This window comes from Glycine soja, chromosome 10 (genome assembly GCF_004193775.1).
Source record: "Glycine soja cultivar W05 chromosome 10, ASM419377v2, whole genome shotgun sequence".
NCBI classification, from domain to species: Eukaryota; Viridiplantae; Streptophyta; class Magnoliopsida; order Fabales; family Fabaceae; genus Glycine; species Glycine soja.
Window position 1 is genome coordinate 49,085,540 of NC_041011.1, and position 15,225 is coordinate 49,100,764.

At 30.7% G+C, this 15,225-nt stretch overlaps 1 protein-coding gene across 2 annotated transcripts; it reads left to right on the top strand.

Annotated features, from left to right (window-relative positions):
- Nucleotides 1-6,879: 6,879 nt before the first annotated feature.
- On the top strand, nt 6,880-10,484 carry LOC114371955 (FCS-Like Zinc finger 8-like). Of its 2 annotated transcripts, XM_028329295.1 has the most exons (3): nt 6,880-8,174; nt 8,289-9,073; nt 9,984-10,484. In XM_028329295.1, exons 2-3 carry the CDS (start codon nt 8,358-8,360, stop codon nt 10,066-10,068), a joined length of 801 nt encoding a protein of 266 aa, XP_028185096.1. In that variant the 5' UTR covers nt 6,880-8,174; nt 8,289-8,357; the 3' UTR covers nt 10,069-10,484. The 2 variants fall into 2 exon arrangements, with proteins under 2 accessions (XP_028185096.1, XP_028185097.1); XM_028329296.1 differs by having other exon boundaries at nt 6,880-9,073.
- The last annotated feature ends 4,741 nt before the right edge of the window (nt 10,485-15,225 follow it).

Here is a 15,225-nt window from a genome sequence, read left to right on the forward strand (position 1 = left end):
ACCTATACTAATCACTTGATTAAACAAATAATTCAAAAGATTAATTAAAAAAATATTGATCATAGTATAAGCTCAACCTGTATTTAGAGCCTGACATGTACACCATACTAACACTATAATATATGTTGGTCATAATTATAAATTTATCATTAATATTATATGTATTTTGGGTTGCATTGAGCTAATTGAATTTGAAATTCATCAATCTATTTTTATTTTATCCACAAATATTAATTATTAATTTATTAATTTTTTATATTTATTAATTGAGTTTTTTTATCGGCAAATTCATCAACCTATTAATAATTGAATTAGACAAGATGAACTCAAATCAAACTAATATTATTATATTCTGAAAATTTGAAGAAGAAAAATCTAAAACAATCTAAACAAATACAATTCAAAAGATTAAATAAAAAAAAATGATATTGATCACAGTAACCTCAACCTGTAATTTGGAACTAGCAGTACCCCAAACAAATTCATAAGCCCATTAATGATTGGGTTAGTCAAAATAAATTAAAATTAAACCAACAGTCCAAACTAACTCGATGAGATATATAATTAGGTTAGATTGAATTGATTACAATAAATAATATATATATATATATATATATATATATATATATATATATATATATATATATATATATATATATATATATATTACATTTTAGGTTAATCATCCTGATTAAATTGTACTAACCAAAGAATAAGTAAAATCCATTATTACTACCTAAAGCCATGATGGGCTAATATTTCAACCTGTATTAAATGAAAATAAGATATTTCGATTTATGCATGATTTAAATCAATAATTGCACCCAAATAAATTATTTAAATCAGTAAACTTTGATTAATCATTATAGCTAACTATTTTAAAAAAAAAAAATCAATGGCCGACAGAAAATATAAAAAAAATGTATGTCAAAAGATAGAATTTTTTTTTTACTGAAAAAGAAAGACAGAATCTTAACATAGAAATAATCAAGTATGTTAATTATACTCTTAAAAAAACAGTGTTTAAAAATCATTATACTCAATTGATATGTGTTAATCATTCAATAATGAATGCATTATCTATAAGTTACAAAAAATTGTCACACTATATATCTGACACGGATGAGCTGGAACGGATTGGTGGAAATTATATTTATCCGGCCTTAACCTTATCCTAAATTTTAATCGAGACAATTCTTTAAATTCTATTTGGTTCTTTAACTCGAATAAATTCGACAATTAATGATCATATTAGTTAAGTTTGAGCTTATTTAAGACAGGACTAGATTGACTCAAAAGTCAATATATAAAAAAAGAAAACTTCAAGATGTTCGTTCAGTTATGGTTAAAAGTTAAAACAAAAAGTAAATCATTTTTCACATTTTATCATGTATCCTACTTTAAATATTTTTTTTATCAGTATCATACTTTAAAACTATAAGATTTTGTTTAATAATGTATAATTAAATTATAGGTTAATAAATATAAAAGTGTTCAAATTGAGTTTGATCATATTATCTAACATATTATGTGTATGTGTATTTCTGATTATCAACATGTTTGGTATGATGTTATTAAGGAGTAGAAACACACGAGACTGATGTTAATGTGAAAAAAAGGAGCGCGCGTCATTTGAAGCAACTCGATCTAATTTGCTTTTGTGTCCTTTTTTTAAAACTAATTTGACACGGAAATATTTATATACACGTATTTTTAAAGTTGAAGCAAACACAATATATTGCCAAAAAAGAAAACCAAACACAATATACACATCTTAAAGAACTTGGTCAACGTCAAATTGAAAATTACTCTTTATAATTTTTACATTTTTTTCTCTGATTAGACATGGAAATTTTACGATACGTGCATTTTTATTGCTAATCTTAGCACATGCTACATTCATTAACAAATGCTCAAACTTAAGGTGCATTGTCTTATTTACGATCACTCGCATGGAGATGCCATGCAAGAAGGGAGCCAAAACTAGTAAAACATTATAATATCTATTTTTTTATATAAAAAAAAATAGGATAGCTAGCTAGGTTGCCTAATATATAGGTAGCCATGCGTAGGGTTCCATTATTTAGCAGAATCAATCAAGCAACCCACCAGTGAGGCAGTGACCTACCTTTTGAATTTGACATATATATATATATATAGAAGGCATCATTTTGCCTTTTATTCCTTCATAATTGATTATTAATAATATTTTTTAACCCGGTTTAAATCTATGAGCTATTATTATTGTAACTATTAAAGTCTCTCAATTTCAAAGGTCACAACATTGGTTCAATCCTAATAACTTGTGATGAGTGACTAAACAAGGGGTGCATTTTATATAAAATAAAACACGAAAAACGTCCAATTTAACTTGCTTTATAAGTTGTAAAAGTATTTGAGCTTGGTTAATTTAAGACTAAATTAGACTCACATTTTTTATTTTTCTTAAATTATATTTGATATTTATTCTTTTTTTACGTTTGTTTTTTCAAATTGTACTCAATACTCATCCCTTTTTTTATATTACTTTTATCCTCCATTTGTTAACGACGTCAATTGAAATATGTGAGTTGACGAAATTATCCTAAGATCTTTGTTAAATACTCAATAACAAATTAACAATTGATTCTCTGAATGGACCTTTTTTAAGACAATAGCGTTTTTCCTTTAAAATTTGACTCTTCATTGTTGTTAACACTTAAAGAAGATGTAACTTTTGATTGAGACATTATATCAAATACTTAACCATAAAAAAATATTTCAAAGAAAGAAATTAAAAACACAAATACAAGAGCAAAATAATAAAATTTGAAGTAAAAAACCATATTCAATTGATAGGCATTGCAGGGAACACGTCAAACAAAAATGCAGCAACCAAATGACCCAACATGCACCAAAAAAATTGAACTAAAAGAAGAAGAAAAAGAATGAATGATGTTAACATATGCGTATCAACAAAGTTAGTTAATGTCTAACAAAAAGTTGGATTCATGTCCAATTAGAAAAGAAAAAGAAAAAGAATGAAAAGTGTTAAAATATTTTCAGGTTGAAAATGATCTCATGTATTTTATGGAGTTAAGAGGAAGAAGATAAAGATATTTTAGACATAAATTTTCATTAAAAATCATGTGACCAATATGTACTTATTTTTTATTAAATTATTTAACGATGTTTAGGAAGGAGGGAGGGAATCTAAATATAATGTGAACTAAAAAATTAAGAGATTTCTATAGGGTGCAAAAAAAAGAGGTGTTGAGTACAATTTTAAAAAATTACAGGGTACGAGTGTGAGGAAAAAGATAAGAATATTTTAAATATAATTTTTCATTAAAAGTTATCTGATCAAGATGTATATGTTAAATTATTAAATGATGTTTATGAGAGAGAGTCCGAATACAATGCGAATTAAACAATAAAAAAATTGATAGGATGAAAAAAAGAAAAATATTAAATGCAATTTAAAAAAAAAAGTGTGAGTATAATTTACTGATAATTTAATTGTTTGAAGAAGGCACACGCCTCCTAGCCTCCACTTATTCCCTCTTTCATTGGACGTTGCATGCTCCAAAGTCCACGAAAAGAGTGAAGAAAAAATACCTTCGCGCGTGAGAAGCTGACGCAAATTTGAACCAACCAATGGGCTAGCTGGGGTCAGAGTGATGGGTTGGGTATGGTTCGCTGCCTTGGTGCTATCATGAACCATGATTCAGTCTCTGCTCAGTGGCTAATCACAAAAGGGGTCCCCCCTTTTTGCATGGCATTTTAGTAATTATGTTGGGTAGATGCATATATTGCTAATTTTTCAAAAACAAATTTAAGCAACTCGTTAAATTTAAATGATATTAAACTTAATTTTCTTAATCAAAATTTTAGGTTTAAGCAGTCAATGAAAAAAAAAATTCATGGTCAATCATACTTTTTAACGGGTATTAATCACCAATAAAATAAATATTATTTTATATTAATAACATAAAAAAAATAAAAATTCGCAGCCTAATTTACAGGGCCAAGGGAAGAAAAGGTATACAATAATAAAGATGACGTATCTTCTCTAGATTAACTATAATTCTATGAGTATTATGATTAATTAAGTTACTTGTATTTAATTGTTATTAACTATTCATTATAAACATTTAATACTAAAAATGCTTATTAAAAAAATATTTCATTAAATTTAATTAGTATTTAAAAAAATATAAGGTGCTGTAATTTTTTAGTTAAAGAATTAAAAGTAGACGTCTCGTTCTCATTAAAAACGTTAGTAATTGTAAATGACTTATGGGTCGGAGTTAATTAAGTGACGTACATAGACTCAGAGAATTAAATATGAAAACTGTTGAAAAAAAGAAGAAATGAAGAGAAGTGGGACCCGTTCTTATTAGGTTGACGTAGGACCATGGTAAAGTATTTTAGTGATATTATAGATTAATATGATATGATTTGATGGTCATGTACACTACTGACGGGTCCGTGAACTCTCCACTACCGTTTCTCTAGTACAGTAATTTTTTATATCTAAAAAGACGGGGCCCGCACATATGACTCATTCGTTAGTTTAGTTTTTTTCTAATTAAGTAGTATTTTTAAAAAAACTTTTTAAAATAAAATATTATCATACAGTTTTAAATTTTTTATAATAATAGTATAAATAGTATTTGCTTACACGCTTTTCTATTATTAACTAAAATTTACTAAAAAATTTAAAATTTAATATATGAATTCTATGTCTTGCTAATATCTACTAAATTTTACTTATGATTTTGTAATTTTTTAAAAATTAATTAATAATAATAAAATAAAAATATATTAAAGAATGTGATATTATAATTCTGCTTAATTATTTGTTATTTCCTCTTATTCTAAACTCAACTACCCCCAGTTGTCCTTCAAATTTTGACAGAAGTCTTTCGAGAATTATTATAATTTTCTCTTGCTCCTTTTTTTTTATGTGTCAAACTTATTTAATTATTGACTAAAAACTTATACCGAAACTCTTAGGTTACTTTAAGCATCATAACAACTCTTTTATTATAATAGTATTGTGAATGGTATGAGCGTGAATTTTAAATATTATTGACTTTTAGTCGCAAATGAATATTAAAAAATATATACAATCTTAAAAATTAATTAATATTTCACCTTAAATATCGGTTAAAATTCGGTATTAAAATAAGCCAAGTTACAAAAAAATATATATGCTAAATTTATAATATAAAAAAGTCACATGTGAATAAAAATGACACATATTATGGGCTCCAGGCGTGAAAATACAACTTCATAAATACTTAAAGGAATAATTTATTATTCATAATAATTATATCTCAATTGAACATAATTGTTTAGTGAATGACTTATGATCTAAAAAAATGGAATTGCAATATCTCATCATCATTTAAGATATTGTTTATTATTATTGAATAAATTATCACGATTATTGCAAAATACTGAGTAGATTTCTAAATTAATTATTAAAGATGCAAGAGTTAAACATTTTAGCTATATATTTTTAAAAATTATTTGTTAGTTCTTAACTAACATTACAAGTTATTATTATTATTTGCAAAGTAATGGTGATGAAAAGTAAAGTAAAAAAAATACTAAATTAAATGAATTTTTTAAAAATCATATACTTATTCGGTTCTAAAATGAGTATTATTTTATATTATTTTTATACAAATTAAGAAAAATTAATAAATAAAAAATAATAATAATTTTATAAAATTAATTTTACATTGAGAAGTTGAAGTGACAGTTATTAGAAGGATTATTGAAAAATAACAACTAATATTACATTAAAAATTAATATGACATTTATTTTAGGATAATTTTTTAAAATGCGATATTTATTTTAGAAAAGAGGAATATGGATTAAGGGTTTTAGAAAAATTAATGAGTAAAATGTCCCATCTATAGGTAACAAAAAAAGATGTCCCATTTTTATAAACCCAAGGCCTAATTTATGCGTTTCTTCTTATACTTTTAGTTTTTTATTTATTTAATGATATACTTGTAATAAAGTTATTTGATGATAAAATAAATATAAATTTTCTCTCCAAATAAATAAATTGTCATAAAAATTAAAAAATCTAACTAACTATTTTCTTAAATAAGTTGTCATAAATTATTTTGAAAGATTTCATCATACAAATAAACTAAAACCTAATTGATAAAATAAATATAATTTTTCTCTCCTAATATAAGTAGTTGATATATAATAAAATTCAATATTTGTGCTCGAATCTCCCATTATCCCTTTCCAGTTTTTTTTTCCTTGCAAGGTTCCTGTTAATTTTCTTCATAATTCACCTCATTGGTAATTCTTTCTTTAACCTTCAAAAGAAACTCATTTTCTAATCATGGTAATTAGGCATTAGTCCTTACAGAACTTAAAGTATTCTCTAAACTTTAGTCTTTTTCGGCCGGTTATATTAGACATTCTTAATTCAAGACTATTTAAAACATTTTTTTCATTCTTCAATGATGTATTCTCTAGAAAAATCAAACTCAATTTATCTTTCCTAAATTCAATATGTATTGCAAACTAAGTCATATTTATTAATAAAAAATAAGTGCATTTTTAATTAACAAAATAAAATAGGCACCAATTTTTTTTATAAAGTCATAGATACATATACTCAATAAATGTAACTATGATAATACGCGCCGGAGAATGATTGATAAACTTAAAGAGTAATCAAATTTGATATTAAAATTAATTTCATAAACGACTTAATAAATTAAAATATGAGGAAATATTTTAAAATCCTACATGAGTGAAAGATCTTGATTAGAATAGTTAAAAGAAACATGTTGTACTTAAAGTCTCGTGAGTGCTTCTATGGAGTATGTATGATGTGAGCCTGCTATTATAACTAAATATTCCCATAATAGTCCGTGCCTCTCTGATCCATTGATGCTGAGGGAGTTGAGAGTGAAAGATAAAGATAGCCAATCGCAAATTCCACCCACATAACCCCATATTTTTATATTTTTTTTTCACAAACACAAACCCAATCCAATCATGTTACTTAATCACTGCCTAGGCCATCACCCCTTCGTAAATAAAAACTGCCATTGCTGAGAGAACAGAGAGTCCATAGAGTACTGGTTTTATTAAAACCACTTATCCTTTTTTTTTTCTCCTGAAACCAACACACACAAAAATTAAAAATAAAGTAAAATAAAAACCACCGATTCTCAAACACACGCGTCTTTATAAGAACCCACCAACCGGTTATTCCTCCTATTACCACAAACCGCTTTCTGATTAATTTCTTCCCTTGTCTTGTGTGTGTCCTATCTATGCTTCTCTCTTTCTCAGTACTACTACTGCTCTCTCTGCAACTCCATGCCAATTTTTCAGGGCTCATGATGGTGGCCTGAACTAGTGGGCAAATAAAGACCACAGTGAAAAGAGATAACCCCACTAGTCATAAAAGGGAGAGAAGAGAAAAGAAAGAAAAAAAAAGAGAGGGGCTTTATGAGTTATGAATTATCATCATCACCCGACTTGCTTTTAACTTTTTTTTCTTTGTTTGAATTTTCCTTCTTTTTTTTTTTTAACGTTTTGTTGGTGAAATTGGATATTAGGGACCAGTTGTTTGGGTTTTAGCATAGAGGGTGTTTGGGCTTTTACTCGTAAGGCACTAATTATTTGATAGGAGGCCTAGACATAAATGCAAAGATGCAAAAAAAAGAAAAAAATTTGAAAGGGAGAAATAAATAAAGGTAGCGAAAAGAAGGAAAAAAATATAAACTCATCTTTGTTCTGCTGTCTGATGCATGCACGTCTGGTCCTTTGATCATGACCACTGAGGGTCTCTTCGCATGTCGTTTTTGAGCCCCATCGTGATTCTATTCTCAGAAACAGGAGAATCGAGGGCGAGAAAGCCGGGGAAAAAGTCACCTTTCTTTCTTTCTTTCTTTCTTTCATTTAATAAAAAAAATCTCTTTTTTCTACATCTGTTTCTCCATTTCTTTTCTCAGTGGTTTTGGATTGGAGGTCACAGAGGGTGTGAGAGGTTTCTACTTTCTATACATGGAAACTTGTTTCCAATTAGCAGTTTTTCCCTTTTTCTTCTTCTAAGCCTTCACAGAATTTTTAGGTTGGTGATTTTGGTGTTTGCCGCTTCAAAACTGATGGCAGTGTTTGGTTGGCAACCTTGTCCTTTCAGGTGATTCCTATGATCTTTCAGTCACACACAAACACAAACATCAACACTGTTATGAGCACTAGTTCAACAACTTAAGGTTCTCAATTTGTGGCATATTCTGTGTCTTGGTTTCAGGAAACATAAAAGTAAGCTATGGTGAGTGAGTCAGTGAGTGAGTGAGTCAGTGAGAGAAACCAAAAAACAATGGCAGATTCAGAAAAGTACAACAAGAAACCCTCTTCATCGTCTTTCTTCAGTTCTCCAAGGTTGTTCACCAATTTCACTCCGAAAGGTTCCCATGAAACCGAAACCATGATGAGCCCTACCTCCACACTCGACAGCAAGCCTTTCTCTGGCTTCAAGAACCCCTTTTGGTCAGAAACTAACAGCCCCAGAACCCCAGGGAGTGAACACAAGCGTTACTGGGACAAATTGGATTCCAAAGGCGTTGGTCTTGGCCTCGTTGATGCTCTTGTTGACGAAGACAAACACGGTGGTGAAGTGAGTTCGAAATCGGAGTCTCGAATGGTTTTGTTTGGATCTCAGCTCAAGATTCAGATTCCTCCTCTGTCTCCATCTGAATCTTCCAAATTCGTAGCTGAGAAGGGAAAGTGTGCATCTGGGGTTGCTGATGCTAATAATTCTCAGCGTGTTTTTGTGGGGTGTCTCTCTGCGAGTGAAATGGAACTCTCTGAGGACTACACGCGCGTGATTTCACGCGGGCCTAACCCGAGAACCACTCACATATTTGATAATTGCATCATTGAGAGTAGCTGCTTTGAACTTGGGTGCTCTGCTTCTTCTGCTAAAGAAAATGGGTGTTTTCTTGATCACACCAGCTATCACTCTCGGAGCTTTCTCAGTGTCTGCTTTCACTGCAAGAAAAATCTTGGCCAGGGTAAAGATATCTACATGTACAGGTAAATTTGCTTATTCTTTATCTCTATCCCCTTTAATTTATCTATGATAACAATAACTTGTTGAGTTCTTGGTTCTTGGTTCTTGAGATAGGAATTTGATTGGCATGTTCAATTTGAGATGCGAATTAATAGCAAATTGTGCTCATTTCTTGTTTAAGACAACATGTATCTTCAAAAAACCATTTTATCCGAGTTGGGTAGAATTATTATAAGTAATAATTTTTTGCAATATTTGTCTCATCTTATTCTGCTCTGAGTAGGATTAGTTGATAGAGGATACCTATGGTAAAAAAGAAAAGGAAGCAACTTTTACTCATTTGTTTACTGCAAAGCTGCTTTAATATCTGATCATCCAAGGGTACAGCTTTCGTATATTTTTTCAGGAAATTAAATATGACGTCATAATGAATAAGGCTTGCCATATCTGGCTAATTTCATTTTTGTCTTTTTTGTATCTTTGAGTTCTTGGTCTTAATTCTCAATGGTTAATAACTATTCCCACCCCTCTTCCTAAAACAGCAAAGATTGGGAAATTGTGAATTGAAATATTGTTTTGTTTTTTTTATTGACAAATATTAATTATTAATTGTTATTTTTTTTAAAAGGAAATTCAACTCATGACTTTTCCACTTTCGTTCTTCCTTAACTGCCAAACTCATCTTATATCTACTTGAAATATTGTATTGTAAGCTAATAAAACTCTGTTCGTTTTCTGATTTTAGTCAAACATAAATGGTTGTTTTGTTCTACTATAAAATATGATATAGTATAAAAAGAAACTGTTTATGAATCAGAGTGAAAGTATGCTATGCAGATTTGCATGTGTTAGATTATATGACTATATATCCCTGAAAGAGTGGCAATAAGCCCAAAAAGATCTTAAATCTAGTTGCATGGTGTTGTGATGCAGGGGTGAGAGAGCATTTTGCAGCAATGAATGCCGGTACCAAGGGATGCTGTTGGAGGAAGAGATGAGCCAATTGGAAGCCCAGTGATATCTATGGGCCTTAGTTCATTCCTTTAACCCCCACACCCATCCAAAGCCATTCAATCTTGCTTCAAACTTCAAAGGGCTTAGAATTTCTAATAATACCACCTTCATTTTTATTTTTCTAGGACACAAAAATAGTCCTTGGAAATTCTGGATCACTGTACCACCTGGTTTTTCTATTTCTGCTTATCACAACCCTCTCTGAGGTAGCAGTGTAGAAAGATAGAGAGGAATTGAAAGGGCAGAGATACTGTAGGTGATTTTATTGAAATGATGATATTTGGGGATTGACGTTGGGCTGGCCACAGTTTTGTAATGATATCATTGTATGACTTGAGCTTACATTATCTTTTGTTTATTGTTTATATAAAGTAATCTACAGCAATAATAATACTATAATCACTCACATAGGATCACCAATGACGTCATCTCTAGTAGATTCTTTTTCACTTTTCATATCGTTTGATTGTTTGTGCTTTTAGCATATTTGCAGTACATGATGATCGGAGCCGTTGTACACTGCATTCTTTTTAGATAATCCATAGATTTGTTTATCATTTGAGGGACGGGAGCACATGCTCTAAGTTTTACGAGGGAACAGCTTTCTGATCAAGCTGATCTGGTGAGGAATGATTCTGTAGCATTACAACAAATTTAGTACTAAATTTTAAATTGGGATTTTAAATTATTTTTTTTGATAGATTGTAGAGTATTATAAAGGATATTAAAGATCCCTCAAGATCTTATATTAAAGTTATTCTTAGATTTAAGAAATTCTTAGATTTAAGAAGAACATTTGTGGCAAAACAAAGATAGATGACAGTAAACTAATATAAGTAATTACCCTTACCAGTTAGCACATCTTTGTCAATATTTGATTTTTTAATTTTTAGAAATTTGTAATTTCCTTTTCTAGTGCAAACCTAGAATCTATTTAAAGCAAGATTTGGTAAGGCACACAAAATATTTTTGCTCTAAGTAAACTTTTATTATTAAGTTATTCTTCAAATAAGAAATGGTCATCCTCAAGATGATAAGGAGAAATCATTCTACATCTTAGTATAGATAGATGCTTAGTTTAGCTTGATCATGGTTAGTTCATCTATGTAACTAGTGGTTAGAATTCTAGTTAGTTAGTTACTCGAGAGTTAGTTGCTTCAAGTAACTTGTGCATAAAGCTAAAATAACATGGAGTCGTTGAAGAACAAATTGGAGTAACTACTGCATTAAGCGCGAAGAACAAATCTGAGTTTGTTGATGGTTCTATTCAAATACTTGCATTAGATCATCCACTTTATGTAGCAAAGAAGAGGTGCAAAATAATATGGTGATTTTGTGGTTGGTTCATTCAATCTCTCTTTCAATTAGACAAAGCATATTATGGATGGATGATGCACAAGATATTTGGAAATACTTAAAATGTGGTATTCACAAGGAGACCTTTTGAGATTCTCAGAATTGCAACAAGACATGGCGTCAATTAAACAAGGTGATAAGTCTATAACTGATTATTTTACAAGATTTTGTGTGATTTGGGACGAGTTTGAGAGTTATGGACTTGATCCTATATGTGTCTGTGATCCAAAATGTTCATGTGATGCACTTAGTAGTGTTTTAGAAAGGAAGAAACAAGACCATGTGATGCAATTCCTTAGAGGATTGAATGATCAGTTTAGTATTGTCAAATCTAATGTCTTGATGATGGATCCACTACCTGTCATATCTAAGGTTTTCTTATATGCAATGCAACAACAAAGGCAAATTAGCAACAATGATGTGTTAGGAAGCACTAGCATGATTAATGCAGCAAACACTAACTCATCAAGTTCACCTTTTTCATGTACATATTGTGGTAAGGATTGGCATACTGTCGATAAGTGTTACAAAAAAATGGCTTTTCTCATAATTCATCTTCTAGAGGAAGAATAAGTAGTTCAAGTGGTTTTGGTTGAGGTAATTTAGGTGGACTAGGTAATAAGATTTGTACTCACTGTGGTTTTACTAACTACATTGTTGATGAATGTTATAGAAAACATGAATACCCTTCTGGTCATAAATATCATAAGCTTTATGGTCCATCAATCAATAATGCAAATGTTGTAAAATAGGAAAATGCAAATTTAGACGTAGAGCAAAATTAAGAGGCATAAGGTTCAGATGTCAAATTAACTGCTCAACAATACAATGCCTTGATGACATTGCTACAACAACAAGGATCTTCAACTCACAACAATTCACAAGTGAATCAGATTGGCACAATGGCTAGTTTTGGTCATGCACCTATAGGTAATATGCCATCAATAACTTGTAGTGTAAGCAAGGTAGGTGAGAGTGAATGAATATTGAATTCAGGTGCCATAGACCATGTTACATCCTCTTTTCACTTACATTCTTCATGTAGACAAATAAGTCCCATTATTGTTAAGCTTCCCACTAGTCATACAATTACTACAACACATACAGGCACTATTAGATTCTCTCACTCTTTATACCTTGTGGATGTACTAGACATATCAGTTTTATAACTTAATCTAATTTCTATATCAAATTTATTGTCTTCCTTGCCATGTAAGGTAACTTTTGTGGCTAACACTTGTTTCATTCAGGATAAGCAGAACCTGCAGAGGATTGGTACAATTGACTTGCTGGAAGGTCTTTATAAGCTTAACATGAAGAAATCTCTATCATAACTTTTGTTTCTACTAATAGTTCTACTTTCTCATGTAATAAAGTACCTACTAATCTTTGGCACTTTTGATTAGGACACCCTTCATTTGAGAGATTGCAATTGTTAAAGCAATCATATCTTTTACTTTCAGTTGATAAACAATTTGTATGTCCAACTAGTCATCATGCAAAACAAAGAAAGATTCCATTTCTTAGTAGTGATTCACACTTTTCTCCCTTTTTTTCTCTTATACATGTTGATATTTGGGGTCCATGCCATATTACTTTTTTAAATGGTCATAAATATTTTCTTACAATAGTGGATGATCACTCAAGATTTTTCTGGATATTTCTTATGAAATCTAAAACAGAAACTCAATCTTACTTAAAATCTTATGTTGCATTTGTTGAAAGGAAAATTGATACAAAAGTAAAAATGATTCGCTCAAATAATGGTTCAGAGTTCATCATGAAATAATTTTATGATGAATTTGGTATCCTACATCAAACCTCTTATGTTGAAACTCCCCAATAGAATGAGATTGTCGAACGAAAACATCAACATTTACTTAGTGTCACTAGATCTTTACTCTTTCAATCTAACTTGCCTCTTGTCTTGTTGTCCTATGCCCTTATTCATTCTGCTACTCTTATAAATTGTATGCCTACTTCCTTCCTTGACGATAAATCTCCTTACGAGAAACTCTATGGACATTCCTATGACATTGCCACTCTAAGAGTCTTTGGTTGTCTTTGTTTCCCCAACACACTATCTGCAAATAGGAATAAACTTGACCTTAGAGCTGCTACTTATATTTTTCTAGACTTCAAGTCACATATAAAAGGTTATGTCACTCTTGATCTCAAAACAAGGGCCATTAGTGTATCCAGGAATTCCTTTCATTGCTCAAGATTCTTCTGGTCTCATTACTGTTTTGCCTATACCAACTTCTTCTTTTCATGATGACATTGAATTCCCTGTCTATGCTTCTTCTGTATCACCATCTGTTCCACCTGATTCTTCTCTTATAGCCTCTACGCCCACAGAAGCACCACAAAGCTCTTAGAAGATAAGAAAGGTAGATTCATAGACCAGACAAATATAAAGACTTTCATGTTAGCTATCCACCATCAACTACTGCTAGCCACTCTATAGGTAGTCTTTATCCCTTAAGCTCTATACTTTCTTATAGCAGGTTGTCTTTATCTTATCATAGTGCCATTTTATATGTCGCTTAACAAATTGATCCTAACTAATACACTGAGGCATCTAAAGATCCTAATTGGATTCAAGCCATGAAAATTGAGATTCAGGCATTGGAAGTTAATCATATACACGGACACTTACTGATCTTCCCCCTCACAAGATCGATCGCCATTGGTTGTAAGCGGGTCTATAAAATCAAACATAAATCATATGGTTCAATAGAAAGACACAAGGCAAGATTAGTTGGCAAGGGATACACTCAAGTGGAGGGTCAGGACTATCTAGATACTTTTTCTCCAGTGGCTAAACTAACTATAGTCAGATTGTTACTTGCTCTAGCTGCTATTAATAAATGGCACCTAAAGCAGCTAGATGTAAACAATGCTTTCTTATACAAGGACTTAAATGAAGAAGTTTACATGGTGATTCCTCAAGGTATGAATCCAGAAAAGCCAAGTCTAGTGTGCAAACTTCAAAGGTCTTTGTATAGGTTGAAACAGACTAGTATGCAGTGGTATGTCAGATTATCCTCTTTTCTAATATCTCATGGTTACAAACAATGTTCTTTTGACTATTCTTTATTTCTCAAACATCAACATAATTCTATAACTGCTTTGTTGGTTTACATGGATGATATAGTCTTATTTGGAAATAATTTGATTGAGATTTGGAACATCACACAACTATTGGATAATGCTTTTGAAATTAAAGATTTGGGTGATCTAAGATTCTTTCTGGGCTTTGAAGTGGCTCGCACATCTACTAGCATCAATCTTTGCCAGAGAAAGTATGCATTGGATATTCTTATTGATATTGGCATGCTAGGATCTAAACCAGTATCCACTCCCTTTGATTACATTACCAGGTTGCATCAACATTCTGATTCTCCCCTCTCAGCTGAAGATGTCTTTTCTTACAAAAGATTGATAGGTAAATTAATCTACTTAACAAACACAAGGTCTGGTATCACATTTGTTGTTCAGCATCTAAGTCAATTTATGGCTTAGCCAACCTCAACTCATCAACAAGCTGCTTCCCGAATTCTAAGATACATCAAAAGGTCTCCAGGTGCAGGCATTTTCTTTTCGACAGATAGTTTTATCCAATTGAAAGGCTTCAGTGATTCAAACTGGGCTAACTGCATTGACACTAGAAGATCTATTACAACATCTGCTATTTATCTTGGTTCTTCATTAATTTCATGAAAATCTAAGAAGCAAGCTACCATTTCTAGAAGTTCTTCAGAAGCTAAGTACAAAGCTTTAGCCAATGTCACTTGTGAGCTGC

Coding starts and splice junctions, on each gene's coding strand:
- LOC114371955 (XM_028329296.1), top strand. CDS start 8,358: ATGGCAGATTCAGAAAAGTACAACAAGAAACCCTCTTCATCGTCTTTC. Junction 9,074..9,983: donor AAAGATATCTACATGTACAG/GTAAATTTGCTT, acceptor GTTGTGATGCAG/GGGTGAGAGAGCATTTTGCA.